Source organism: Lepidochelys kempii, chromosome 20 (genome assembly GCF_965140285.1).
Source record: "Lepidochelys kempii isolate rLepKem1 chromosome 20, rLepKem1.hap1, whole genome shotgun sequence".
Lineage (NCBI taxonomy): Eukaryota > Metazoa > Chordata > Testudines > Cheloniidae > Lepidochelys > Lepidochelys kempii.
The window spans coordinates 27,029,058-27,050,865 of NC_136399.1; the positions used below are offsets into that span (position 1 = coordinate 27,029,058).

General features: G+C 68.5%; 1 protein-coding gene across 7 annotated transcripts in view; it reads left to right on the plus strand.

Moving 5' to 3' along the window:
- The window catches only part of COL5A3 (collagen type V alpha 3 chain), a 56,844-nt gene that overhangs the window by 16,671 nt on the left and 18,365 nt on the right, over nt 1-21,808 (plus strand). For 4 of the 7 annotated variants that reach the window (XM_078849532.1, XM_078849527.1, XM_078849528.1 and 1 more), the window contains exons 19-57: nt 61-114; nt 197-241; nt 615-668; nt 741-785; nt 982-1,035; nt 1,415-1,459; nt 1,703-1,756; nt 2,189-2,233; nt 2,500-2,553; nt 2,843-2,887; nt 3,517-3,570; nt 3,886-3,993; nt 4,073-4,126; nt 4,212-4,265; nt 4,985-5,029; nt 5,866-5,919; nt 6,361-6,405; nt 6,679-6,732; nt 7,478-7,531; nt 7,619-7,672; nt 7,890-7,997; nt 10,632-10,721; nt 10,812-10,865; nt 11,190-11,297; nt 11,550-11,657; nt 12,562-12,615; nt 12,898-12,951; nt 13,332-13,439; nt 13,853-13,906; nt 14,429-14,482; nt 15,743-15,796; nt 16,357-16,410; nt 16,705-16,812; nt 17,255-17,308; nt 17,577-17,630; nt 19,808-19,861; nt 20,213-20,266; nt 20,533-20,640; nt 20,936-20,989. In XM_078849532.1, the coding sequence (XP_078705658.1) occupies nt 61-114; nt 197-241; nt 615-668; nt 741-785; nt 982-1,035; nt 1,415-1,459; nt 1,703-1,756; nt 2,189-2,233; nt 2,500-2,553; nt 2,843-2,887; nt 3,517-3,570; nt 3,886-3,993; nt 4,073-4,126; nt 4,212-4,265; nt 4,985-5,029; nt 5,866-5,919; nt 6,361-6,405; nt 6,679-6,732; nt 7,478-7,531; nt 7,619-7,672; nt 7,890-7,997; nt 10,632-10,721; nt 10,812-10,865; nt 11,190-11,297; nt 11,550-11,657; nt 12,562-12,615; nt 12,898-12,951; nt 13,332-13,439; nt 13,853-13,906; nt 14,429-14,482; nt 15,743-15,796; nt 16,357-16,410; nt 16,705-16,812; nt 17,255-17,308; nt 17,577-17,630; nt 19,808-19,861; nt 20,213-20,266; nt 20,533-20,640; nt 20,936-20,989 (2,457 nt within the window). Of the gene's footprint in view, nt 1-60; nt 115-196; nt 242-614; nt 669-740; nt 786-981; nt 1,036-1,414; nt 1,460-1,702; nt 1,757-2,188; nt 2,234-2,499; nt 2,554-2,842; nt 2,888-3,516; nt 3,571-3,885; nt 3,994-4,072; nt 4,127-4,211; nt 4,266-4,984; nt 5,030-5,865; nt 5,920-6,360; nt 6,406-6,678; nt 6,733-7,477; nt 7,532-7,618; nt 7,673-7,889; nt 7,998-10,631; nt 10,722-10,811; nt 10,866-11,189; nt 11,298-11,549; nt 11,658-12,561; nt 12,616-12,897; nt 12,952-13,331; nt 13,440-13,852; nt 13,907-14,428; nt 14,483-15,742; nt 15,797-16,356; nt 16,411-16,704; nt 16,813-17,254; nt 17,309-17,576; nt 17,631-18,503; nt 18,700-19,807; nt 19,862-20,212; nt 20,267-20,532; nt 20,641-20,935; nt 20,990-21,808 lie in introns of those variants that run through there. The other 3 variants (XM_073318666.2, XM_078849531.1, XM_078849530.1) reach the window with 3 other exon arrangements.

Here is a 21,808-nt window from a genome sequence, read left to right on the forward strand (position 1 = left end):
AGCTGTGAGCGCCCCCCCGCCTGGCCCCACAGGCCTCACCTCTCACTCTCTCTCCCGCAGGGGGACGTGGGGAAGCCAGGGCCAGCGGGCCCCCCAGGAGAGAACGGAGCCAAGGTAAGGGCCCCAGGCGGGGAAGGGGGCACGGGCACTGCCAGACCCAGCACAGCCCCCCTCAGCTCTGCTCTCTCTCTCCTAGGGCTCGGGCGGCCCGGCAGGACCCAGGGGGCAGCCCGGGGAGCCCGTGAGTACCCCACACTGGCACTGGCGGGGGTGGGGGCAGGACTCCTGGGTTCGCTCCTTGGCTGTGGGAGGGGGTGGGCTCTGGCGGGGTTGAGCAGAGCGGGCTGGGAGCCAGGACTCCTGGGTTCTCTCCCAGCTCTGGGAGGGGGTGGGGGCTAGTGGTTAGAGCAGGGGAAGCTGGGAGCCAGGACTCCTGGGTTCTCTCCCAGCTCTGGGAGGGGGTGGGGGCTAGTGGTTAGAGCAGGGGAAGCTGGGAGCCAGGACTCCTGGGTTCCCTCTCTGGCTGTGGGAGGGGAGTAGGCTCTGGTGGGGTCAAGCAGGGGGTGGGGGGCTGGTATTCTCAGGCAGTCTAACGTCTCTTTCTTCGGCCATAGGGCGTGCGCGGCTTGGTCGGCTCCCGTGGCCTCCCCGGCCCCCCAGGACAGCTGGTACGAGTCCTGTCAATGTGTCCCCCCCCCGTGTTTGTTGCCCCCCACTGATGCTCTCCCCTCTCCCCGCAGGGCGTGAGCGGCATGGATGGCGTGCCTGGGCCCAAGGGCAACGTGGTGAGAGCGGGCGGGGCCGACCCTAGAGGTGCCGGGGGCTGAGGGATGTTGGGGGGGCTCTGGGAGGTAGAAGGGGCTGGGGGGTGGTTGTGGGGGCCCCCCCAGCTGGACTTGAAGCGCCTTGCCCTGGCAGCTGGGCAGGGTGGGGGTGGGGGCGGCCTGTGCCCACGTCTCACGGATGCTGCTCTCTCCCCAGGGGATCCAGGGGGAGCCGGGCCCCCCCGGGCAGCAGGGAACCCCGGGACCCCAGGTATGTCCGTCGCTCGCACGGGGGCCAAATGTGGGCCAATGGGGCGAGGCCGGATTGCTCCCCCTGACCCCTTCACTAATAGTGGGCGTGGTCGGCCAGTGCTTCCCACCCCCCCAGCCAGTCCCACTGGAGGTGTGGGCCAGAGATGGGGGCCTGGCCTGGTGGATGAGGCCGCAGGGGGGCTGGGGTCCAGGGTGGCGCGTGTGATGGGGGTGGGGTCAGGGGACGGGCTGGGGGATGGGACTGAGGCAGGGATGTGGGCTTGGGGGGCGGGGATGCTGGGGGGGTAGGGGCCTGGGGTGTGGCGGGGGGATCCGGGGTGTGTGCAGGGGGGGCCGTACACCGTCCTTCTGTGACCCATCTCTGTTCTCTCCACTAGGGCCTGCCTGGCCCCCAGGGGCCCATCGGGATGCCGGGGGAGAAGGTGAGTGTGGGGAGGCCATGGGGCTGCTCTGGAGCATATGTGGGGCCTCCTGGGACCCCCACTGCAGGGTTGGGGGCATGGAGCGATGGCTCAGTGGGGTGCCCGTTGCAGGGCCGGTGTGGGAGGCCAGGGCTGCCGGGGCCCTGGGGGGCTGTGCCCCACGGCCAGGCCCCACGGCGGCTGCGAGTGGGGGCGGCAGGATCTGAGGTAGGCGCCCCCGTGACGTGTCCTTTCTCCGCGCAGGGCCCGCTGGGGAAGCGGGGCATGCAGGGCGTGGCCGGCGCTGACGGGCCCCCCGTAAGTACTGGGGACGCCAGGCTCCGGAGGGCAGGGGTCGGCGGAGGGGCTGGGGGCTCCGACACAGGCCTGGGCTTTGCCTGGCACATTCCCCCCACTCCCCAGGAACAAACACACAGACAGATCACAGCATGTCCCCCCCACCCCCCCCCACCCTGGGCACACATGCATCCCCCCCACTGGTACGTGTCCCCCCCGGGAACACCCCCCCCGGGGCAAACACACAGGCGGACTACAGCATCTGCCCCCTCCCGCGGCACATCCCCCCGGGCACACGCCCCCCAGCATCCCCCATCCCTCTGGGCACCCCCCATCCCCTCCTCTTCTATCCCCTGCAGCCAGTGAGCTGGATAGCGGCCGGGGTGGGGCTGCTGGGGGCCCCGGAGCCCAGCCTGGCGCTAACCTGCCCGTGTCTCTTGTGCTTCCTTGCAGGGTCACCCTGGCAGAGAGGGGCCGGCGGGGGAGAAAGGGCTCCAGGTACAGAGCCCCTGGGGCTGGGCTGCCCCCCATCAGGGGCACGTGGGGAGCAGGCAAAGCAGCCGCACGCCCCAGGGCCACAGCCCCATCCTTGGGGGGCAGGGCCCATGGAGCCCATGAGGGGGTCGTGCAGGGCGTGAGGGCTGTGGGGGGGTTGTACCGGAGGTGGGGCCTGTGGGGAGGGTTCGTGGGGGGGGGTGTCGTTTCCGTGGGGGGTGGGGCCCATGGGGAGCAGGGCTGGGGTGTCTGACGCTCTCTCTCCCTAGGGTCCAGCCGGCACCGTGGGACCCGTTGGCTACCCAGGCCCCCGCGGGGTCAAGGTGGGTCCTGCCCCCAGTGCTCAGCTGTGCCCCAGCGAAGGCCTCCCTTCCCCCACCCGGGGCCGTCAGCCAGGCCAGCCCCACGGCAGGGTCAGAGCCCAGACAGGAGCTGCCCCCTGCCATGCCAACGCCTCCGCGTGTGACTCTGGCAACCCCATGGGGCCTCTCCCCACACGTGCCCCAGGGCCTCCAGCCCGACGCCAGTGGGGGGCACGGGGGGCGCTGGCTGCCTCCAGAGTGTTTGGGGCCCAGAGTCCTGCTCTGACCCCCTCCCCCCGTGTCTCTGCAGGGGGCCTTCGGAGCCAGGGGCCTGAAGGGAAGCAAAGGGGAGAAGGTAAGGATGGGGGGGCGGTGGGGAACACACCAGCTGGGACCTGCCAGGTGACATGTCCCACTGCGGGAGTGGGGCCTGCAGGGAGGAGTCATGGGCTGGGGCCAGGCTAGCAGGGGCTGCGGGTCGGGAGTGAGGGGCACCGGCAGGGCTGGGCGGGCAGGGCTGGGCTAGCAGGGGGCTCCGGGTCGGGAGTGAGGGGCACCGGCAGGTTTGGGGGGGCCCAGGGCCGGGCTGGCAGGGGGCTGCGGGTCAGGAGTGAGGGGCACCGGCAGGTCTGGGGGGGCCCAGGGCCGGGCTGGCAGGGGGCTGTGGGTCAGGAGTGAGGGGCACCGGCAGGTCTGGGGGGGCCGAGGGCCGGGCTGGCAGGGGGCTGCGGGTCGGGAGCGAGGGGCACCGGCAGAGCTGGGGGGAGCCCAGGGCTGGGCTAGCAGGGGGCTGCGGGTCGGGAGTGAGGGGCACCGGCAGGGTTGGGGGGCAGGGCTGGGTTGGCAGGGGGCTGGGGGACCTTTGGGCATCCCCTATGTTGATCGTTCAGGGGGCTGAGCTCCCAGTTCACTACGAGAAGGGGACCCCCCCCCCCCCGGGTTTCGGGGTTGGCCCCACCCGGCCTGACCCATGTCTCTGTCCAGGGAGAAGATGGATTCCCCGGCTTCAAGGGTGACATGGGCCACAAGGGTGACAGGGTGAGCGGGGCCCCTCCTGAGGGGGAACTGGGGGGGCTGACTGCACAAATCACCGTAAATTGTTGGACACTGCCTGTCGGCTGGGCCTGGCAGAGCTGGGCAGTGGGGCAGGGACCCGGGAGAGGGGGTTGGGCTCTGGGTGTGGGGCGGGAGGAGGGAGGGGCAGGCGGGGCTGTGGCAGAAGGGGGAGGGGCGGGGATTGGGGGGGCAGGAGGGGGGCTCCGGGCCAGAAGGTGAAGGGGGTGGCACAGGGGCAGTCCCCCCCCTAACGCCGCGGTATCCCTGTGCCGGGGGGCGTCTCTCTCTCCGTTGCAGGGCAACGCGGGGCCGCTGGGGCCGCGGGGGGAGGACGGCCCCGAGGGGCTGAAGGGCCAGCTGGGCCCCGTGGGGGAGGCGGGCGCCTCCGGCCCGGCGGGGGAGAAGGTAAGTGCGTCCCCGTCCCCCGCCCCCGCGTCCGGCTGGGGGCCCTGCCGCCTCTCAGCTCCGCTCTCTCTCGCTGCAGGGCAAGCTGGGCGTGCCAGGCCTGCCGGGCTACCCTGGGCGCCAGGGCCCCAAGGTAAGTGGGGGGCAGGAGGCTGGGACCTGGGAGGGGGGTCCAGGCCCCCCGGCTTCGCCCCCCTAACCCGTGCTCTCTCCCACAGGGCTCTGCCGGCTTCCCGGGCCCCCTGGGGCTCGCAGGGGAGAAAGGAAAGCGGGTGAGTGAGCGGGGCCCCTGCCCCACGCGCCCCTGGCAGGCGGGCAGCAGCAGCTGGGGACACTGAGGCCAGAGGCCCGAGGCCACGCTGGGAGCGGGCGGCAGGGCCAGGGGCGGAAGCCTGGAGCTCTGAGTCCCCGTCCCGTGGGCCCTACGCTCGGCCAGCCCCCCTGTCCCTCCCAGCCGGGCGCCCACGGCCTGGGTGTGTGCGTGCCCCCCTCGGGTCCGGGTCCCTCGCCGGCGGGCGCTGGGAGAGACGTGTCACGTGTGCCGTGTCCTGGCACCGTCACCCGCGTGTCAGCCGGGGCGTGTCACGGACCCACGGGTTGGAACAGCCTCCGGGAGGCTCCATCCCTGAGCCAAGCCCCCGGGTGGCCCGCTCCCTCTGTGGGAAACCCACGTCCCTTCGGCCCGAGCTCTGGGCCTGCAGCCCCCTGCGACCTCCGGGCAGCGCGGTCCAGGGACTGACGCCCCTCGCCCAGCGTGGCAGGACCACCCTGTGAGCCAGCAGCCCTGTGCCAGCCGCACCAGGGAAACTGAGGCACGCGCTGGCTTGATCTATATATTACAAGAGTCTCATAGGTGATCGCAGGGGGGCAGCCGGCCCTTCCGCATGTGCAGGGCCGGCGTGCATGGGGCACGTGGCGTGTGATCCCGTGGGGCAGGGCAGCACCACGCACAGTATTTCGCCCACGCTACCGTTTTGTTCTCCCCTCGCAGGGCAAGGCTGGCCAGGCCGGGCAGGCAGGACAGCGTGGACCTCCGGTGAGCGGCCCCAGACACCCCTGGTCCCCCACAGCGCCTGGGGGGACAGGCCAAAGAGTCAGCTCTGTCCCCCAGTGACAGCCCCCATGTTCCCCAGCTACCAGCCCTGACTCCCCCCATACTCTAGTGACTGGCCCCGGCTGGGCCCCAGAGCCGCTCCCCGCCCCCCCAGTGACCAGCCCCGGCTGGGCCCCAGAGCCCCCCCCGCAGTGACCGGCCCCAGCTGGGCCCCAGAGCCCCCCCCACAGTAACCGGCCCCAGCTGGGCCCCAGAGCACCCCCCGCAGTGACCGGCCCCGGCTGGGCCCCAGAGCCCCCCCCAGTGACCGGCCCCAGCTGGGCCCCAGAGCCCCCCCCAGTGACCGGCCCCAGCTGGGCCCCAGAGCTCCCCCCCAGTGACCGGCCCCAGCTGGGCCCCAGAGCTCCCCCCCAGTGACCGGCCCCAGCGGGGCCCCAGAGCCCCCCCCCAGTGACCGGCCCCAGCGGGGCCCCAGAGCCCCCCCACAGTGACCGGCCCCAGCGGGGCCCCAGAGCCCCCCCCACAGTGACCGGCCCCAGCGGGGCCCCAGAGCCCTCCCCCAGTGACCGGCCCCAGCTGGGCCCCAGAGCCCCCCCCCCAGTGACCGGCCCCAGCTGGGCCCCAGAGCACCCCCCGCAGTGACCGGCCCCAGCTGGGCCCCAGAGCCCCCCCCCCCAGTGACCGGCCCCAGCGGGGCCCCAGAGCCCCACCCAGCCAGTGCTGAGCAGGCCCCGGTGCCCCCCACCCGCCAGGTCCTGGTCTCGGGCAGCCCGCCCCGCCTTGCACCCGCTCATCCCGCTCTCCCTCTCTCTGCCCAGGGCCTGCCAGGGGAGCGAGGCCAGACGGGGCCGACGGGGAAGCCGGGACCGAAGGTAGCTCAGGGTCTGGCTGCACCGCACCAGCCCCACCCACTCCGTCCGTCCGTCCATCCATCTCCACCCTCCGGATATTAGCCAGACCACCCTTGCCCAATGCCCCCCCCACCGTGGGTACAGCACCCTGGCCCCACTCCATGGGGCGCTGGGGACCGAGCCCGTTCCCTGCCATCCCCCCATTGACCTCTGCCCCCCATACCCAGTGCCCTCCCTCTGCCCCGCGCCTCCACAGTACCCGGTGGCCCCCAGTGCCCCCCATCTTCCTCACCTGACATCCCTGCCAGGCATCCCGCCCCCTGGTCCGCCCCCCACACAGGCCCTGCCTCGCCCCCGTCCCCTCGACTCACCCCTACCCGGCACCCATCCCCGCTGCCCTGGCGCAGGGTCCCCGTCCCCGAGCGGGGGCTGGCCGCCCTCAGCCTGGTTCTCTGTCCCCAGGGCGACGCCAGCCATGACGGGGCCCCCGGAGCCGTGGGGGAGAAGGTGAGTCTGAGCAGGGACCCCACGGGCTGGCCAGTGTCTGTGGGCATGGGGGATCCCCCACCGACCCCCTGCCCTGGGGCAGGACAGCCACCCAGGGGGAGCAGGGCCTCTGTGGGGCTTGGGGGAAGGGGGGTACAGGGGTCCTGGGGGGCTAAGGGGAGGGGGAGGAGTACAGGGGTCCTGGAGGGCTGTGGAGGAGGGTGGGGGAGGGGAATTGAGGGGGGTCTGGGTGCTGTCCCCCTTGTGCTCACAGCTGTTCTCCTGCTCTCCCAGGGCCCCCAGGGGCCGCAGGGCCCCAACGGTTTCCGAGGCCCGAAGGGTCCACCTGTAAGTACAACTCCCCCCTTCCCACCGGTGCAGGGGGCTCAGCGCCCCTGGGGTGCCTGGGCTGGGATCCCCCTCCCCGCTGCTGGCTACGGGGGCCTCTTACAGAGGAATGAACCCTCCTGGGGGTCCCTCCTGCACGGCTGGGGTTCAGGGAGGGCCATTATGGGAGGAGCTGCGGAGCGAGTGGGGTGGCCCTGGGCAGGGGGATGGGGATCTGGCCTGTTGGTGCGTGGGGCAGCCTTGCGGGGCGGCCCTGGGGGGGAATCTGGGCAGTTGGTGCGTGGGGCGGCCCTTGGGGGGAGGTGTGTGGGGCGGCCCTGGGCAGGATCCGGCCGGTTGGTGCGTGGGGTAGCCCGGGGGGGGAGGCGTGTGGGGTGGCCCTGGGGGGAATCCGGCCAGTTAGTGCGTGGGGCAGCCCTGGGAGGAGGCGTGTGAGACAGCCCTGGGGGGATCTGGCCAGTTGGTGCGTGGGGCGGCCCTTGGGGGGAGGTGTGTGGGGCGGCCCTGGGGGGAATCCGGCCAGTTAGTGCATGGGGCTGCCCTGGGGGAGAGGTGTGTGGGGCAGCCCTGGGCGGGATCCGGCCGGTTGGTGCGTGGGGCAGCCCTTGGGGGATCCGGCCGGTTGGTGCATGGGGCAGCCCTGGGGGGAGGCGTGTGGGGTGGCCCTGGGGGGGAGGCGTCTGGGGCGGCCCTGGGGGGGTCCGGCCGGTTGGCGCTCGCAGCCCCTGACTCTGCGCCTTGGCAGGGCCCAGCCGGGAAGGACGGGTTGCCTGGACACCCAGGACAGCGCGGGGAGCCGGTGAGTGGCCCCCCCATACCCCTGTCGCTGCCCCAGTGAGGCCTAGCGGCTGGGGCTGCCCAACGCTCACCCCCCGTCTCTCCGCAGGGATACCATGGCAAGACCGGCCCCCCTGGCCCCACGGGAGTGGTGGGACCCCAGGTGAGTGAGCCCCACGTCCCCCGGCCCCATGCCTGCCCTGGCTCCGTGCCCTCGGGAGCCTGGGCCCATCTCCCTGTCAATGGCCTGTGATGGGTCCCCCCTTCCACCGGCTGCTGTGGGGGTGGGGCTGCCCCTTCTCTTGCAGGGCCCAGCAAGCCCCGCATTGGATCCAGACCACCCTGCCCCACCTCACTGGTGCCCCTTCTCTGCCCCTCAGGGTAACTCGGGCGAGACGGGCCCCATTGGAGAGCGGGGGCATCCGGGCTCCCCTGGCCCCCCTGGGGAGCAGGGGCTACCAGGGGCTGCCGGCCGGGAAGGGGCTAAGGTAAGTGCCATGCTGGGGACCGTGGATTCATGCATGGAGCGGGGGGGGGTGCTCACGTGCCCCCCAGTTCCTGCATGGGCAGCACTGCAAGCAGGCCTGACCAGGGGCTGGGAGCCCGGACACCTGGGTTCTCTGGGAGGGGAGTGGGTGGGTCCGATGCTCCGGAATGGCTATGTATGAAGCCAGCCAGGTCTGGGGTGGCGCGACTCCCCTCAGGGCACCTGTCACCAGGGCAAGGAGCCTCCAGCCAGGTCTGGGGTGGCGCGACTCCCCTCAGGGCACCTGTCACCAGGGCAAGGAGCCTCCTTCGCGACAGCCGTTCTGGTCTGACCTCGGCCCGGCCAGCAGCCTGTTCGCACCTCACACTTCCCCTTGGCGGGTGCAGCGGGACGGGACCCCTGGGGCAGCCAGAGGGCCCTGCCCCCCCACTCCGCAGTCAGCCGTGACTCTCAGCCAGTCGACGGGAACAGGATCAGTGACTTTTGGGGGGACCCCGGGCCAGATGCCTCCGAGACTGCTCAGCTTCCAGCAACCCGACCCCCTGACACACCTGTTGTTCCTCCTCCTGGTCTTTGTCTCTCTTCCCCGGGGCAAAGTGTCGTCTGGTCGCATTCCCCTTCCTGGGTCTCAGGTTACGAAGGGCACCATCCATCGCACATGTGCTGGCAGCTGGAGCCGCCCCCGAGGGTCTCAGCAAAAGTCAAACACCCAATTCCCACCACCTAGGCGTTGGTGCAATACACAGGGAAACTGAGGCACCCAGTATTCATGCAAAACAGTAAGACTCACATGGTCTTGTGCGCAACACAATAAGGAGGAAAAATCCACTTTGTCACAGTGTGGTCTAGTGGTTAGAGGCGGTGGGGTGGGGAGCCTGGACTCCTGGGTCCTACCCTTAGCTCTGCCCAGGCTGGCTCCATGCCTGGGGCAGAGATTAATAAGGTTTAAGGCCAGGAGGACCCACTGTGATCATCCCATCCAGCCTGCTGCTAGGACAGCCCCCAATTAGGGCCTGTTCGCGCTAGAGAAGGTCTCAGAACCCCCAACCCTTCTCGATGCAGAGGGGCCGTGTGATGAAGTGGGGTTTTATTCATCTTGGGGACCCCTCAACAAGGCAACTCATACTGGTGGTGGATTTCGCTCCCTGCTGTCCCGGGGGTGGCCCCTTGGGGCCCCCGTTTTCAGCAGGATGGGTGTGGTGCAGCAGGGAGCGGGGCGGATTGACCTGCGGATGTCGCAAGGGAGTTTTACTGGGACTGTCGGCACTGGGATGGGATAGCGGGGGGGCTTCACTGGAGGGACGATACCTGAGCCTGTCACCTGAGCCAGGAGGGGGCTGGGGCCGGGTGACACCTTCTGCCCGGGGAAGCTGGACAAAGGCTGGAGGAGGGGCTGGGGGAGGCTGGGGGAGTCGGCTGGACGGGGTTTGGAGCTGGCTGGGGAAATGGAGGGAGGCTCAGATGGGGGCTCTGGCCTCCCTGCCCCCCAAGACGGACCTGACTAAGGGGTCCTGTTCTCTGCACCCACAAGCTCTGTGTTAGACCATGTTCCTGTCGTCTAATAAACCTTCTGTTTTACTGGCTGGCTGAGAGTCCCGTCTGACTGCGGAGTTGGGGGGCAGGACCCTCTGGCCCCCCCAGGACCCCACCTGGGCGGACTCGCTGTGGGAAGCGCAGGAGGGGCAGAGGAGGCTGAATGCTCCGAGGTCAGACCCAGGAAGGTGAAGCCGGGTGAGCTGTGTGTCCTGCAGACAGGCTGCTCCCTGAGAGACTTCCCCAGAGTCCTGCCTGGCTTCGCAGAGAGCAGTTCCAGAGCATCGCCCGGGGACTCCACGACAGTGGGGTTCCCCGAGGAGGTCCTTACAGACCAGGGCTCCAATTTCATGTCAACTCTGCTCCGGTGCTTGTGGGAGAAGTGTGGGGTCCAGCACACACCAAGTTGTCACGGAGTCCCTGGGCGATGCTCTGGAGCTGCTCCCTACGAAGCCAGGCAGGACTCTGGGGAAGTCTCCTCTCTGGGAGCAGCCTGTCTGCAGGGGACGCAGCTCACCCGGCTTCCACCTTCCTGGGTCTGACCTCGGAGCATTCAGCCTCCTCTGCCCCTCCGTGCGCTTCCCACAGTGAGTCCGCCCAGGTGGGGTCTTGGGGGGCCAGAGGGTCCTGCCCCCCAACTCCGCAGTCAGACGGGACTCTCAGCCAGCCAGTAAAACAGAAGGTTTATTAGACGACAGGAACATGGTCTAAAACAGAGCTTGCAGGTGCAGAGAACGGGACCCCTTAGTCAGGTCCGTCTTGGGGGGCAGGGAGGCCAGAGCCCCCATCTGAGCCTCCCTCCATTTCCCCAGCCAGCTCCAAACCCCGTCCAGCCGACTCCCCCAGCCTCCCCCAGCACTGGTACCTTCTTCCCGCTCTGCAGGTGCCCAGCACCAGCCCCTGGGGCCCCTCGCTGCTTCCTGTATGGACCGAGGGCTCAGCCGCCCCAGCCAGCTCTGCCCCCGCCCCAGGGCGTGGGGAGTGGGGGGCTGTGCCCTGCTGCAGGCCCTGCCCCCTTGGCTCTGGTAGGGTGAGGGGTGTCTGCCTGCGGTGGGGGCGTGGGAGGGGTCCCCCCTCACTGCTAACCGTCTCTGATCCCTAGGGCGACCCTGGCCCGGCCGGCCTGCCTGGGAAGAACGGCCCCCCGGGAATCCCTGGCTTTCCCGGCGCCAGGGCCGCGCCCGGAGAGACGGTGAGTGCTGCGTGAGCGGGGGGCTGTGAGGGCTGGTGCTGGGGTGGGGCACCCGCGGGGTGTAACGGTCCTGTCTTGTCTCCTCCCCAGGGGCCAGCCGGCCTGAAGGGCAGGGAAGGGCCTCCCGGGGCCCCGGGCCCCACAGTGAGTAGCTGGCCCCTTGGCCCCATCCCCTCTCCTGGGGGAGCCCAGTGCTGGGGTGGGGGCCCACAGGGGACTTCTGGGGGGGGAGGGAAGGGGGTGTGGGGACTCTTGGGGGCCTTTGGGAGGCTTGCGGGGTTGGGGGAATGGGGTTCTGGGGGCTGTCTTTGGGAGGGTCAATGGGGGACTTGGGGGGCTGTCAGAGGGGGTGCGGTGTGGTGGGCTCTGAGGGTTCTCAGGACAGGGTCTCAGTGGTGTTTGGTAGTGAGAGTCTTCCATGGGGGAATTGGGGGCATGGCACCCCCAACCAATGTGCAATTCTCCCAGGGCTCCCCCGGTGAGCGAGGCCCCTCGGGGGCAGCTGGAGGCATCGGGCTGCCAGGCCATGGTGGGGAGCAGGGCCCCCACGGCCCCGCTGGGGAGAAGGGTGCCCCGGTAAGTGCTGGCTGCTCCTGTTGGGGCCACTCTTGGACATGGGGCTCTTGAAGGGGGGGTAGTGTGAGTGCAGTGGGGGGACTGCACCTTCCTGGGGGGTCAGTCTCTGCCCTGGGGGGGGTGAGAACCCTGGGGGAAGGGGCTTGGTCTGTGCCCCGTGGGGTGTGGGGAACCCTGGGGGGAGGGGTTTGGTCTATGCCCCATGTGGCCCCTACTGACCCTGCTTTTGGTTGCTCCCTTTTCTGCCCCACAGGCGAGAGGGGCCCAATGGGCCCTGCCGGGCATGATGGGATCCAGGGGCCCGGGGGCCTGCCAGGCCCAGCCGGACCCCCGGGCCCTGCGGGTGAGGATGGCGACAAGGTAGGTGGGATGGAGCATCGCGCCGAGCTGGGTGGGGTCTCCAGCGACGGTTCCCCCGGCGATGGCGGGTTCCCTGGGGATGGTTCCCGTGGCGATGGCTGGTTTGTGGGGGACGGTTCCCCCGGGGATGGCAGGTTCCCTGGGGACGGTTCCCCTGGCGCGGGGTCCTCAGAAGGTCTCATCGAGGTCTCTTTGTGTCATGGCGTCCCCGGGCGATGCTCTGGAACTGCTCCCCACGAAGCCAGGCAGGACTCTGGGGGAGTCTCCTCTCTGGGAGCAGCCTGTCTGCAGGGGACACAGCTCACCCGGCTTCCACCTTCCTGGGTCTGACCCCAGAGCATTCAGCCTCCTCTGCCCCTCCAGCGAGTCCGCCCAGGCGGGGTCCTGGGGCAGCCAGAGGGTCCTGCCCCCCAACTCCGCAGTCAGACGGGACTCTCAGCCAGCCAGTAAAACAGAAGGTTTATTAGACGACAGGAACATGGTCTAACACAGAGCTTGCAGGTGCAGAGAACGGGACCCCTCAGCCGGGTCCATTTTGGGGGGCAGTGAGCCAGACAACCACGTCTGCCCTTCACTCCATGTCCCAGCCAGCCCCAAACTGAAAGTCTCTCCAGCCCCTCCTCCTCTGGGCTTTGTCCCTTTCCTGGGCCAGGAGGTCACCTGATTCCTTTGTTCTCCAACCCTTTAGCTCTCACCTTGCAGGGGGGAAGAGCCCAGGCCATCAGTTGCCAGGAGACAGAGTGTCGGCCATTTATGTACCCTGGCCCTTTGCTCTGCAACAATTACACCCCCTTATCCCACCACCTAGAGACTTAAGAAATGCCTAGGGGAAACTGAGGCACCCCTACAGTATTCAGAGGAAACATTAAGAACAGTCCCACTTCGTCACGCTTTGCCTTTGCAGGGCGAGCTGGGGGGCTCCGGACAGAAAGGGAGCAAGGGGGACAAGGGCGAGGCGGTAAGTACCGGGGGAAGCACTGGGGGTCGCTGTAGGGACCTGACTGGGTCCCGCAGCCAGGCTCCTCACACCCAGTTCCACCCCGGCATGAGCCAGGGGTGTGGGGTGGTGCGGGGGGCGGGTCTAAGGAGGAGGCAGGTGGAGACAGGGGAGGGGTGTAGTGGAGGGCTCGGAAGGGGCTGGAGATGCTGGTGGGGTGAACAGTGGGGCAGGTAGGGGGGCAGGGGCCTGGCTTAGGGGCTGCTTTTGCCCCAGCTCTAACTTTGCGCTTCCCCCACCCAGGGCCCACCGGGACCAACTGGTATCCAGGGACCCATCGGGCACCCCGGCTCCGCGGTGAGTATCTAGGGAGCACCCAGCTGGCCACTGGGGCCCTCGGCCCAGTCACCCCTCAGCACCCCTGCTCCCCTCTGACCGCCCAGCCCCACCAGGGAGTCACACGCAGCCCCGCCCTCCGTGCCCCACTAGTGCCCGGGGCTGCGTCTCACACTCCCGGGAGACCCCTCCTGCCCCAGTCTCCATTGCGGGCACTGTGCCTGGCCCTTCACGCTGCTGTGTGACCCCCCTGGAGCTGTGCGACCCCCACCCCGAACTGCGAGACCTCCCCGAGCTGCACAACCCCCAACTCTGCCTCCGAGGAGGGGCACTGCACGGGGCGGGCACCGGCGGGTCTCTGCCCCGGGGGGGCACTGACCCCGACCCCTCTGGCCCTGCAGGGAATGGATGGGGAGCCCGGCCGCCGTGGGCAGCAGGGGATGTTTGGCCAGAAGGGAGATGAGGGGGCTCGGGGATTCCCTGGCTTGAGCGGCCCTGTCGGATTGCAGGTAGGGACGGGCGCCGGTGGGAGCTGGGCCGGGCTGGCCGGGGCTGCGGGTCGGGAGTGAGGGGCACCGGCAGGGCTGTGCGGGGAGCCCAGGGCTGGGCTGGCTGGGGCTGCGGGTCGGGAGTGAGGGGCACCGGCAGCGCTGTGGGGGGAGCCCAGGGCTGGGCTGGCCGGGGCTGCGGGTCGGGAGTGAGGGGCACCGGCAGCGCTGTGGGGGGAGCCCAGGGCTGGGCTGGCCGGGGCTGCGGGTCGGGAGTGTGGGGCACCGGCAGCGCTGTGGGGGGAGCCCAGGGCCCGGCTGGCAGGGGCTGCGGGTTGGCGCTGGCAGAGCAGTTTGGGGGCAGGCCTACATGCTCCAGGAGGGGTCGGGAAGCCCCTGTGCCCCCAGTTAACCCCCCATGTGGTTCTCCGCAGGGCATGCCGGGCCCGCAGGGTGAGAAGGGCGAGAGCGGAGATGTCGGCCCCATGGTATGAGCTCCACGGAGATCCCCCCCACCCCTCCGCTGCCCCCGCCCCTCCCCTCTTGCCCCCCTCCTCCCCTCACCTCCAATAAGAACATACGAACGGCCAGACTGGGTCAGACCCAAGGTCCCTCCAGCCCAGTGTCCTGTCTCTGACGGTGGCCGACGCCAGGTGCCCCAGAGGCAGAGAACAGAACAGGGAATCATCCAGTGATCCATCCCCTGTCGCTCGTTCCCAGCTTCTGGCAAACAGAGGCTGGGGACACCGTCCCTGCCCATCCTGGCTAATAGCCATTCATGGACCTAGCTGCCAGGAACGTATCTAGTTCTTTTTTGAACCCCGTTATAGCCTTGGCCTTCACAACATCCTCTGGCACGGAGTTCCACAGGTTGACTGTGCGTTGTGTGAAGAAATCCCCCTGCCCCCTTGCCTCCCCTTAGCTCCCCCACTGCCCCTCCCCGAGTGACTGTGCCCCTTCGGTGCCCCGTACCCCCTGGCTCGAGCTGCCTGTCCTATCCTTCTCTGCAGGGCCTTCCCGGCGCTGCGGGGCCACGTGGGGCGCAGGGACCTGCCGGCGGCGATGTGAGTTCCCCGTCCTTTCCGGGGCGGGAGTGGAGGCTGCCATGGAGCGGCGGGGGGGAATTCCAGGGGCAGAGGGTGCCTGGGGGGACAGAGGCTGCTGTGGGGCGGGCACTGTGAGCCTCACTGCCTGGCAGGGCACAGCCCCAGTGGCGGGAAGGAGTGGGACAGGGCTCCCGGGGGGCTGAGCAGCGAGTCTTTCCCTCTCCCCCCCCCCCCCCGTAATGATGCTGCCTTTGGCGGGGTACAACTGGGAGTATCAATTCAGGACCAATTGCTTAGAGCAGGGAAGTCACAGCCCCAGGCTGGGGTTTCTCCCCCTCTCAGGCATCAAACCAGCCAGGCAGAGAGGACTTCGGTCTCACCCCACTGGCTAACCACAAGTCACCCAACCAATTCCCTTCGACTCTCCAGTTTCCCAGTATCCCCACCAGGGCCCTTCGTCGTGGGGACGAATGGTTATGAAAACCAATACCCCAGTGAAAGAAAAAGGGCTCTTCCAACCCCAAAGGACCAAGCCCCAGACCCAGGTCAAATGATAACTCAGATCTTACCCACAATGCACGCTTCTAGCCAATTCTTATTAACTAAACTAAAATTTATTAAAAAATAAAAGAGAGAGTTGGTTGAAAGATCAATATACAGACAGACCTGAGTTCAATTCTTGAGGTCCAGATACAGAGCAGAGATGGTGAGTTTGCAGTTGCCAAAAAGTCCAGAGGTCATAGTCCAGCGTCCATGTTCAGGGTGACTCCAGTCAGCGACTGGGATCTCAGTCCTTGTGGCTCAGGGTTTCCCCTTCTTGAAACCCAAAGCAGATCTGCGATGAAGAAGGATCGGGTCCCAGGGTCTTTATACATTTCCAGCAGCCTCTCGGCCTGAGAACACAACAGGCTTGACTTTCTGTCTCCCAAACATCCTGCAGTTAGCCCAGGGTCATTTATCCATCAAATAAACATTAACTAAATGCAGGTTACCTCCACCGTCCAAGAGACCGAGAGGATCGTACTCTTTCAGGCAAAGCCATAGCAACAGACAAGACTCGTTTGCTGACCGCCCAGGCCCTGCGCACACAGCCCCCTTCTCTCCCTCCAACGCCCATTTCACAGCTCTCTGCGTTGCCAGCTCTTCCTCACCCCCCTCAAAGTGCGGCCCCGGGTCCGGTCAGGCTGGGAGTTCGTTAACTCGCTCTGGGCCGGTCCCCTTTCCAAGAGATATTATCCTACCCTCCTCACGTCACCCCCGCGTCCTCCCTGTCCCTAGGGCCCCCAGGGGATGCCAGGTGGAACGGGTCAGCCGGGCGCCGTCGGGGACAAGGTGAGTGTGGGGAAGGGGCACGGGGGATGCCATGATGCTGTGTCCTGCCCCCCTGCCCCCGGCCAGGGCACTGGGGACCCCAGCTGGGAAGGGTGTATGGGAACCTTCTGCCCCCCAGAGCCAGCTATGTGCCCCCCTCCCAGCAATGTCCCCGCACACCTGCCCCCTCCCCTGTCCCAGCCCCCTTCCCGGGGCAGAACCTCCACCCCTGTCCCCATGCCCCTCCCTGGGGCCCCATCCCAGCCCGCCTCCTCGGGACAGGGCCCCCTCCCCGTCCAGCTCTGGTTTCTCCAGGGCAGTTCTGCAGAGTGCATCCTGCCAGCCCACACAGCCCCCCTTCCCTCTCCCCCGCCCCAGAAGGAGAATGAACACTCGGGGGGAGAGCAGTACAGTGCGAGTGGGGAAACTGAGTCACTCATAGTTGCCGTATAAATATTACAGAAATCCTCCCCTTCTCCATCCTGCCCCCAGCCTTGCCCTCTGGGTCCCCCAGCCCAGCGGGGCTGTGCCCATCAGCTGGGCTAGCACGGGGCTCACTCTGCTCTTGTCTCCTTGCGCAGGGAGAGCCGGGTGAGGCGGGAGACCCCGGGGCCCCAGGGGAGCCAGGCCAGCCGGTAAGTTCTGGGGCACAGTGGGACAGGGGGTCTCTGTCTATGCCCAGGACACGCAGCGGGGACCGGGGGCCCCCCGGCAGTGTGCTGAGAAGTCTCGGGCCTGGAAGCGAATTGAGGGTGCCTGGCCCAGCGCCCTCTTGCAGCAGCTAGTCTCACAGGTTAACGCCTCGCTGTCCTGTGTCCACCAGCCCCATGCTGGGGCCACCATGGAGTGGGGGAAGCAGCGCCAGGGGGGCAAGCTCCATGGGATGCTGCCCTCCCAGTGCCAGCCCTGACGCCCGTGTCTCCCTGCAGGGCATCAATGGGGAACTGGGGGAGAAGGGAGATTCTGGTCCGTCGGGCGCCGCTGGGGCCCCGGGCAAGAGGGGGCCCCCAGGAGAGGATGGAGCCAAAGGCAACCTGGTGAGTGCAGCAGGGCTGGGGGGGGGCACAGCAGGGGGGTACCACATGGGGCTGGGGGGCACCGCATGGGGCCAGTGGGCTGGGGGCACAGCATGGGGCCAGCGGGGCTGGGGGGGCACAGCAGGGCTGGGGGGCAGAGCATGGGGCTGGGGGGGGCTCCGCATGGGGCCAGCGGGGTTGGGGAGCACAGCAGGGGGAAAGGAGGATAAGGGGAACAGGGGTCGTGACTTCATTGCTGGTAGCTGCCCTCACCCTGCATCTCCCACCCAGTCCACATCCCAGCACACCCACCCCCCTCGTGACACACCCAGCTCCCCCCAAACACCCAGCACCCAACCCTCTCACACCCGCCCAGCCCCCAGTTGCTCCCACTCCCCCGGTGTCCAGGCCTTGGGGGGGTCTCGGGCTCTGCCTTGTACTCACGGACCGTTTCTCCCTGCAGGGCCCCATCGGCTTCCCTGGCGACCCAGGCCCCGCTGGAGACCCCGGGGTGCCGGTGAGTACCCCTGCTTGCCCCACGTGGCTCCAGCCCATCCTGACAGGCCCTGGGGAGAGGGATCTGTCCAGGACTCCTGGGTTCTCTCCCCAGCTCTGGGAGGGGAGGGGAGTCTAGTGGTTAGAGCAGGGGGGGCTGGGAGCCAGGACTCCTGGGTTCTATCCGTGGCTCTGTTCCCAGGACGGGGGCAGTGCTGAGCTTGCCAGGAAGTGGAAGTGGGGGGGTGGTGCTGGCTGGGGCAGGCCACTAACCCGTCCCCTGTGCGCAGGGCCTGGACGGCGCCCCCGGGGAGAAGGGTGACGGCGGGGACCCCGGCATGCCGGTGAGTGATGGGAGCACTATGGGGTGGGGGGCATGCCGCACGGACATCCATGGGCTGGAAGCAGCACCCAGAGCCCCTGAGGGAAAGGCCCCGTGCCCCCTAACAGAGGGGCCAACAAGTGATGTGTGGGGATGGTGTCACAGATCTGCGCTGAGCCCCGGCTTTCCAGCCGTCCCAGGCAGGAGCCCCTCGGCGTGCCAGAGCCCCCAGGGGACCCACTCTTCCTGCAGGCCTGGCCACGCAGCCCCACGGCCTCCGAGGCTGAGCCTCTGGGCCCCAGCCCTCCTGCTGCCCGCCGTGAGCTCTGCCCAGCGGATCCGGCTGAGCCAGACGCCTGGGCACAGACCTGGCCCCTCTGCCGGGACCAGCGCGGCTCAGCCAGGACTGGCAGCGACCCCCGGCCCCCAAGCAGCGACGGGCTCGTTAGCCCCCGGCCCGGGAAGGCCCCAGGTTGGTGCATAGCAGCGAAGGATCAGACATGGGCCATGCGGCCGAGCCAGGTGTCACGGACTCCCAGGGTCCGAACGGCCCCGGGAGGAACCCCCCTCAGTGCCCCTGCGAGGGTGGCTCTCTCTCTCACTGGGGCCAGGCCCTCCGGCCCCGCAGCCTCTTTCTTCTGTCCTTTGCCCCCCCCCGCTGGCCAGAACCAGCGGGCTCCCGAGCTGGGGGGGCCTCCCGGTCACCAGTCGCTGGGTCCCCAATCTCCAGGCCAGTGTCCGTCCAGGGTCCCAGCTGCTAGGCGAGGTCACACCTGGTCCCCTGCAGCAACGAACTCCCCCTCCCACCCCTCCTCACACACGCAGTATACAGGAAACTGAGGCACACAGAGTGTTCATGCAACCATAAAGAAAATTGCTCACTTCATCACACCAGGGCTCTGCCCAGCCGAGCTGCTCTGGAGCCCATCTGGGCTGGATCTCTGGCTCTTTGTCAGTCCGGGGTGAGAGCTGCCAGGACGTCCTACAAGCCAGCGCTGGAGTGCACAGTGAGGGCGCAGCCCGCGGGCTTGTCTCGGAGGGACGCGCACAGGCTGGCTGCTGGGGCGGAGAGCAGGGAAGATGCAACACGTGTACGTTTGGGACGTGAACTGCATTGAGCGTCTCAGCCGCTCTAAGCTGCGTGCGAGGCCGGACCTTGTGCTGTTCGCGAGGCCAGGGCGGAGAGCAGGGAAAGGAAATACAAACCCAGCCACGCCCGCAGGGACAAACCAGGGCAGGGGAGGCTGGGTGAGTGTGGCCAGCCGGAGGCTGAAGGTTGGGTGTCTTCTGAACCCTGATAGTCAGCCTGCTTCACCATGTCCTGTCTGGGTCCCTGCTCCAGCCGGCCTGCAGGAAACAAGCCAGTCACCTGCCCATGGTCCCTCAGCCCCCCACCCCCAGTTGGCTGAGCCGTGGGCCCACCACACCTTGGAGTTTCTTTGTATTCAGGGTGAATGTCAGCTACCTCTAGGGCGAGATCCGGGCGCCATGGTGGAGAGTTCTCTGAAGACCACGCAGTGTGCCGCATCGGGCTCAGAAACTAACCCGATGTTGGGAGCCATTAAAAAAGGGAGAGATAATAAGACAGAAAATATCCTATTGCCCTGGGATGCCCACACCTTGAACGCTGCGGGCAGAGCTGGTCGCCCCGGTGTGGATGAGGAGGGATTAAAATGACTGGCACTGTTCAGCGTGGCAAAGAGGCGACTACGGGGGGATACGACTGAGGTCTATAAAACCACAACTGGTGTGGAGAAAGTGAATCAGGAAGTGTTATTTACCCCTTCTCAACACAAGAACTAGGGGTCACCCAATGAAGTTAATAGGCAGCAGGTTAACACACACAAAAGGAAGTATTTATTCACACAACGCAGTCAACCTTTGGAACTCCTTGCCAGAGGATATTGTGAAGGCCAAGACAGGGTTCAAAAAAGAACTAGAAAAGTTCCTGGAGGATAGGTCCATCAATGGCTATTAGCCAGGCTGGGCAGGGATGATGTTTTTAGTCTCTGTTTGCCAGAAGTGGGGAATGGACGATGGGATGGACCACTCGATAATTGCCCTGTTCTGTTCATTCCCTCTGGGGCCTCTGGCACTGGCCACTGTCAGAGACAGGACACCGGGCTGGAGGGACCTTTGCTCTGACCCAGTCTGGCCGCTCCCATGTTCTTAACCCCTGACCCTGCGGTTTGTGTGCAGGGCCCAGCGGGCGCTTCTGGGGAACCAGGTCCTCCCGGTGCCCCAGGGAAGAGGGTGAGTACGGGCTGCCAGTGGGGTCGGGGATCTGGGGAGAGGGGCCCAATGGGGTCATGGAGGAGAGGATTGGGGGAGGAGCCCCGTGGGGTCAGGATCTGGGGAGAGGGGCCCAATGGGGTCAGGGATGGGGGGATTGGAGGACAGGCTAATGGGGTCAGATCTGGGGGGAGGGGCCCAGTGGGGTCAGGGGTGGGGGGATTGGGGGACAGGCTAATGGGGTCAGGATCTGGGGGAAGGGGCCCACTGGGGTCAGGGAGGGGGGATGGGGGCTCACTCCCCCCCAAGGCCCCATGGGGTTTGGGGCTGCCTGAGGGGTGCGGGTGACTCACTCGCCCTGTCTCTGTGCAGGGCGCAGTGGGGCCAGCCGGGCGTGAGGGTCGGCCGGGCGAGAAGGGCGCCAAGGTAAGGGGACCCCCCCAGTCCCCCAGTGCTTCTGGTGCCTCGTCGCGGGTGCTGCCAGATCCTGCCCCCCCCCCCCCAGGGCAGCCCCCGTCTGTGCTGAGCTGGCAGCCAGAGGCCCGGGGGGCGGGGGAGTGCGCTCGGGACACCTGCCCCAGGGCTGGGCTGAGACCCACCCAACTCTATTCACCCCCCTGCCCGGGAGCCGGTGAGACGGGGATCCCTGCCTGGTGCCCGGGCTCTGACGTGACATTTCTCCCCCTGCCCAGGGCGAGCCTGGCACCGAGGGGCCTCCCGGAAAGATGGGCCCCGTGGGGGTGCAGGGACCCCCTGGCCGGCCTGGCTCCGAAGGTCTGCGCGGGATCCCCGGTCCAGCTGTGAGTGCCAGCCGGGGGTGGGGCACAGTGCGGGTGGGGGTGGGGTGGGCGAGGGGGGCAGCTGGCCGGGGGTGGTGGCCGGCTGGATGGGTGGGGGTAAGCAGAGGGGGCAGAGCAGGAGGGCTGGATGAGGGAATTGGGGGGCTCTTGGTTTGTGGGGTGACCCCGTCTGGCTCTGGCGATGCCTGGAGCTGGCAGGGGGTCAGGGACTTGCCCTGTGGCTGGGGGGCCTCGGTTTGGGGGAGCCACGTCTCCCCCCACATTGTACTCTCATAACTCTGTGTTTCCTCCCCAGGGGGAGCAGGGCCTGCTGGGGGCCCCGGGGCAGGCAGGGCCACCGGGCCCCATGGTGAGTGAGCTCCAGGGGCAGAGCTGGGTGGCTGGGGGGAGGACTGGGGGGCAGGGCTGGGGGGCTGGGGGAGGGCTGGGGACAGGGGGGCAGGGCTGGGTGGCTGGGGGGAGGGCTGGAGGGCAGGGCTGGGCAGCTGGGGACAGGGGAGCAGGGCTGAGCGGCTGGGGCTGGGGGGCAGGGCTGGGCGGCTGGGGACAGGGGAGCAGGGCTGGGCGGCTGGGGCTGGGGGGCAGGGCTGGGCGGCTGGGGGGCAGGGCTGGGCAGCTGGGGACAGGGGAGCAGGGCTGGGCGGCTGGGGACAGGGGAGCAGGGCTGAGCGGCTGGGGCTGGGGGGCAGGGCTGGGCGGCTGGGGACAGGGGAGCAGGGCTGGGCGGCTGGGGCTGGGGGGCAGGGCTGGGCGGCTGGGGGGCAGGGCTGGGCAGCTGGGGACAGGGGAGCAGGGCTGGGCGGCTGGGGACAGGGGAGCAGGGCTGAGCGGCTGGGGCTGGGGGGCAGGGCTGGGCGGCTGGGGACAGGGGAGCAGGGTTGGGCGGCTGGGGGGCAGGGCTGGGCGGCTGGGGCTGGGGGGCAGGGCTGGGCAGCTGGGGACAGGGGAGCAGGGCTGGGCGGCTGGGGACAGGGGAGCAGGGCTGAGCGGCTGGGGCTGGGGGGCAGGGCTGGGCGGCTGGGGACAGGGGAGCAGGGCTGGGCGGCTGGGGGGCAGGGCTGGGCGGCTGGGGCTGGGGGGCAGGGCTGGGCAGCTGGGGACAGGGGAGCAGGGCTGGGCGGCTGGGGACAGGGGAGCAGGGCTGGGCGGCTGGGGCTGGGGGGCAGGG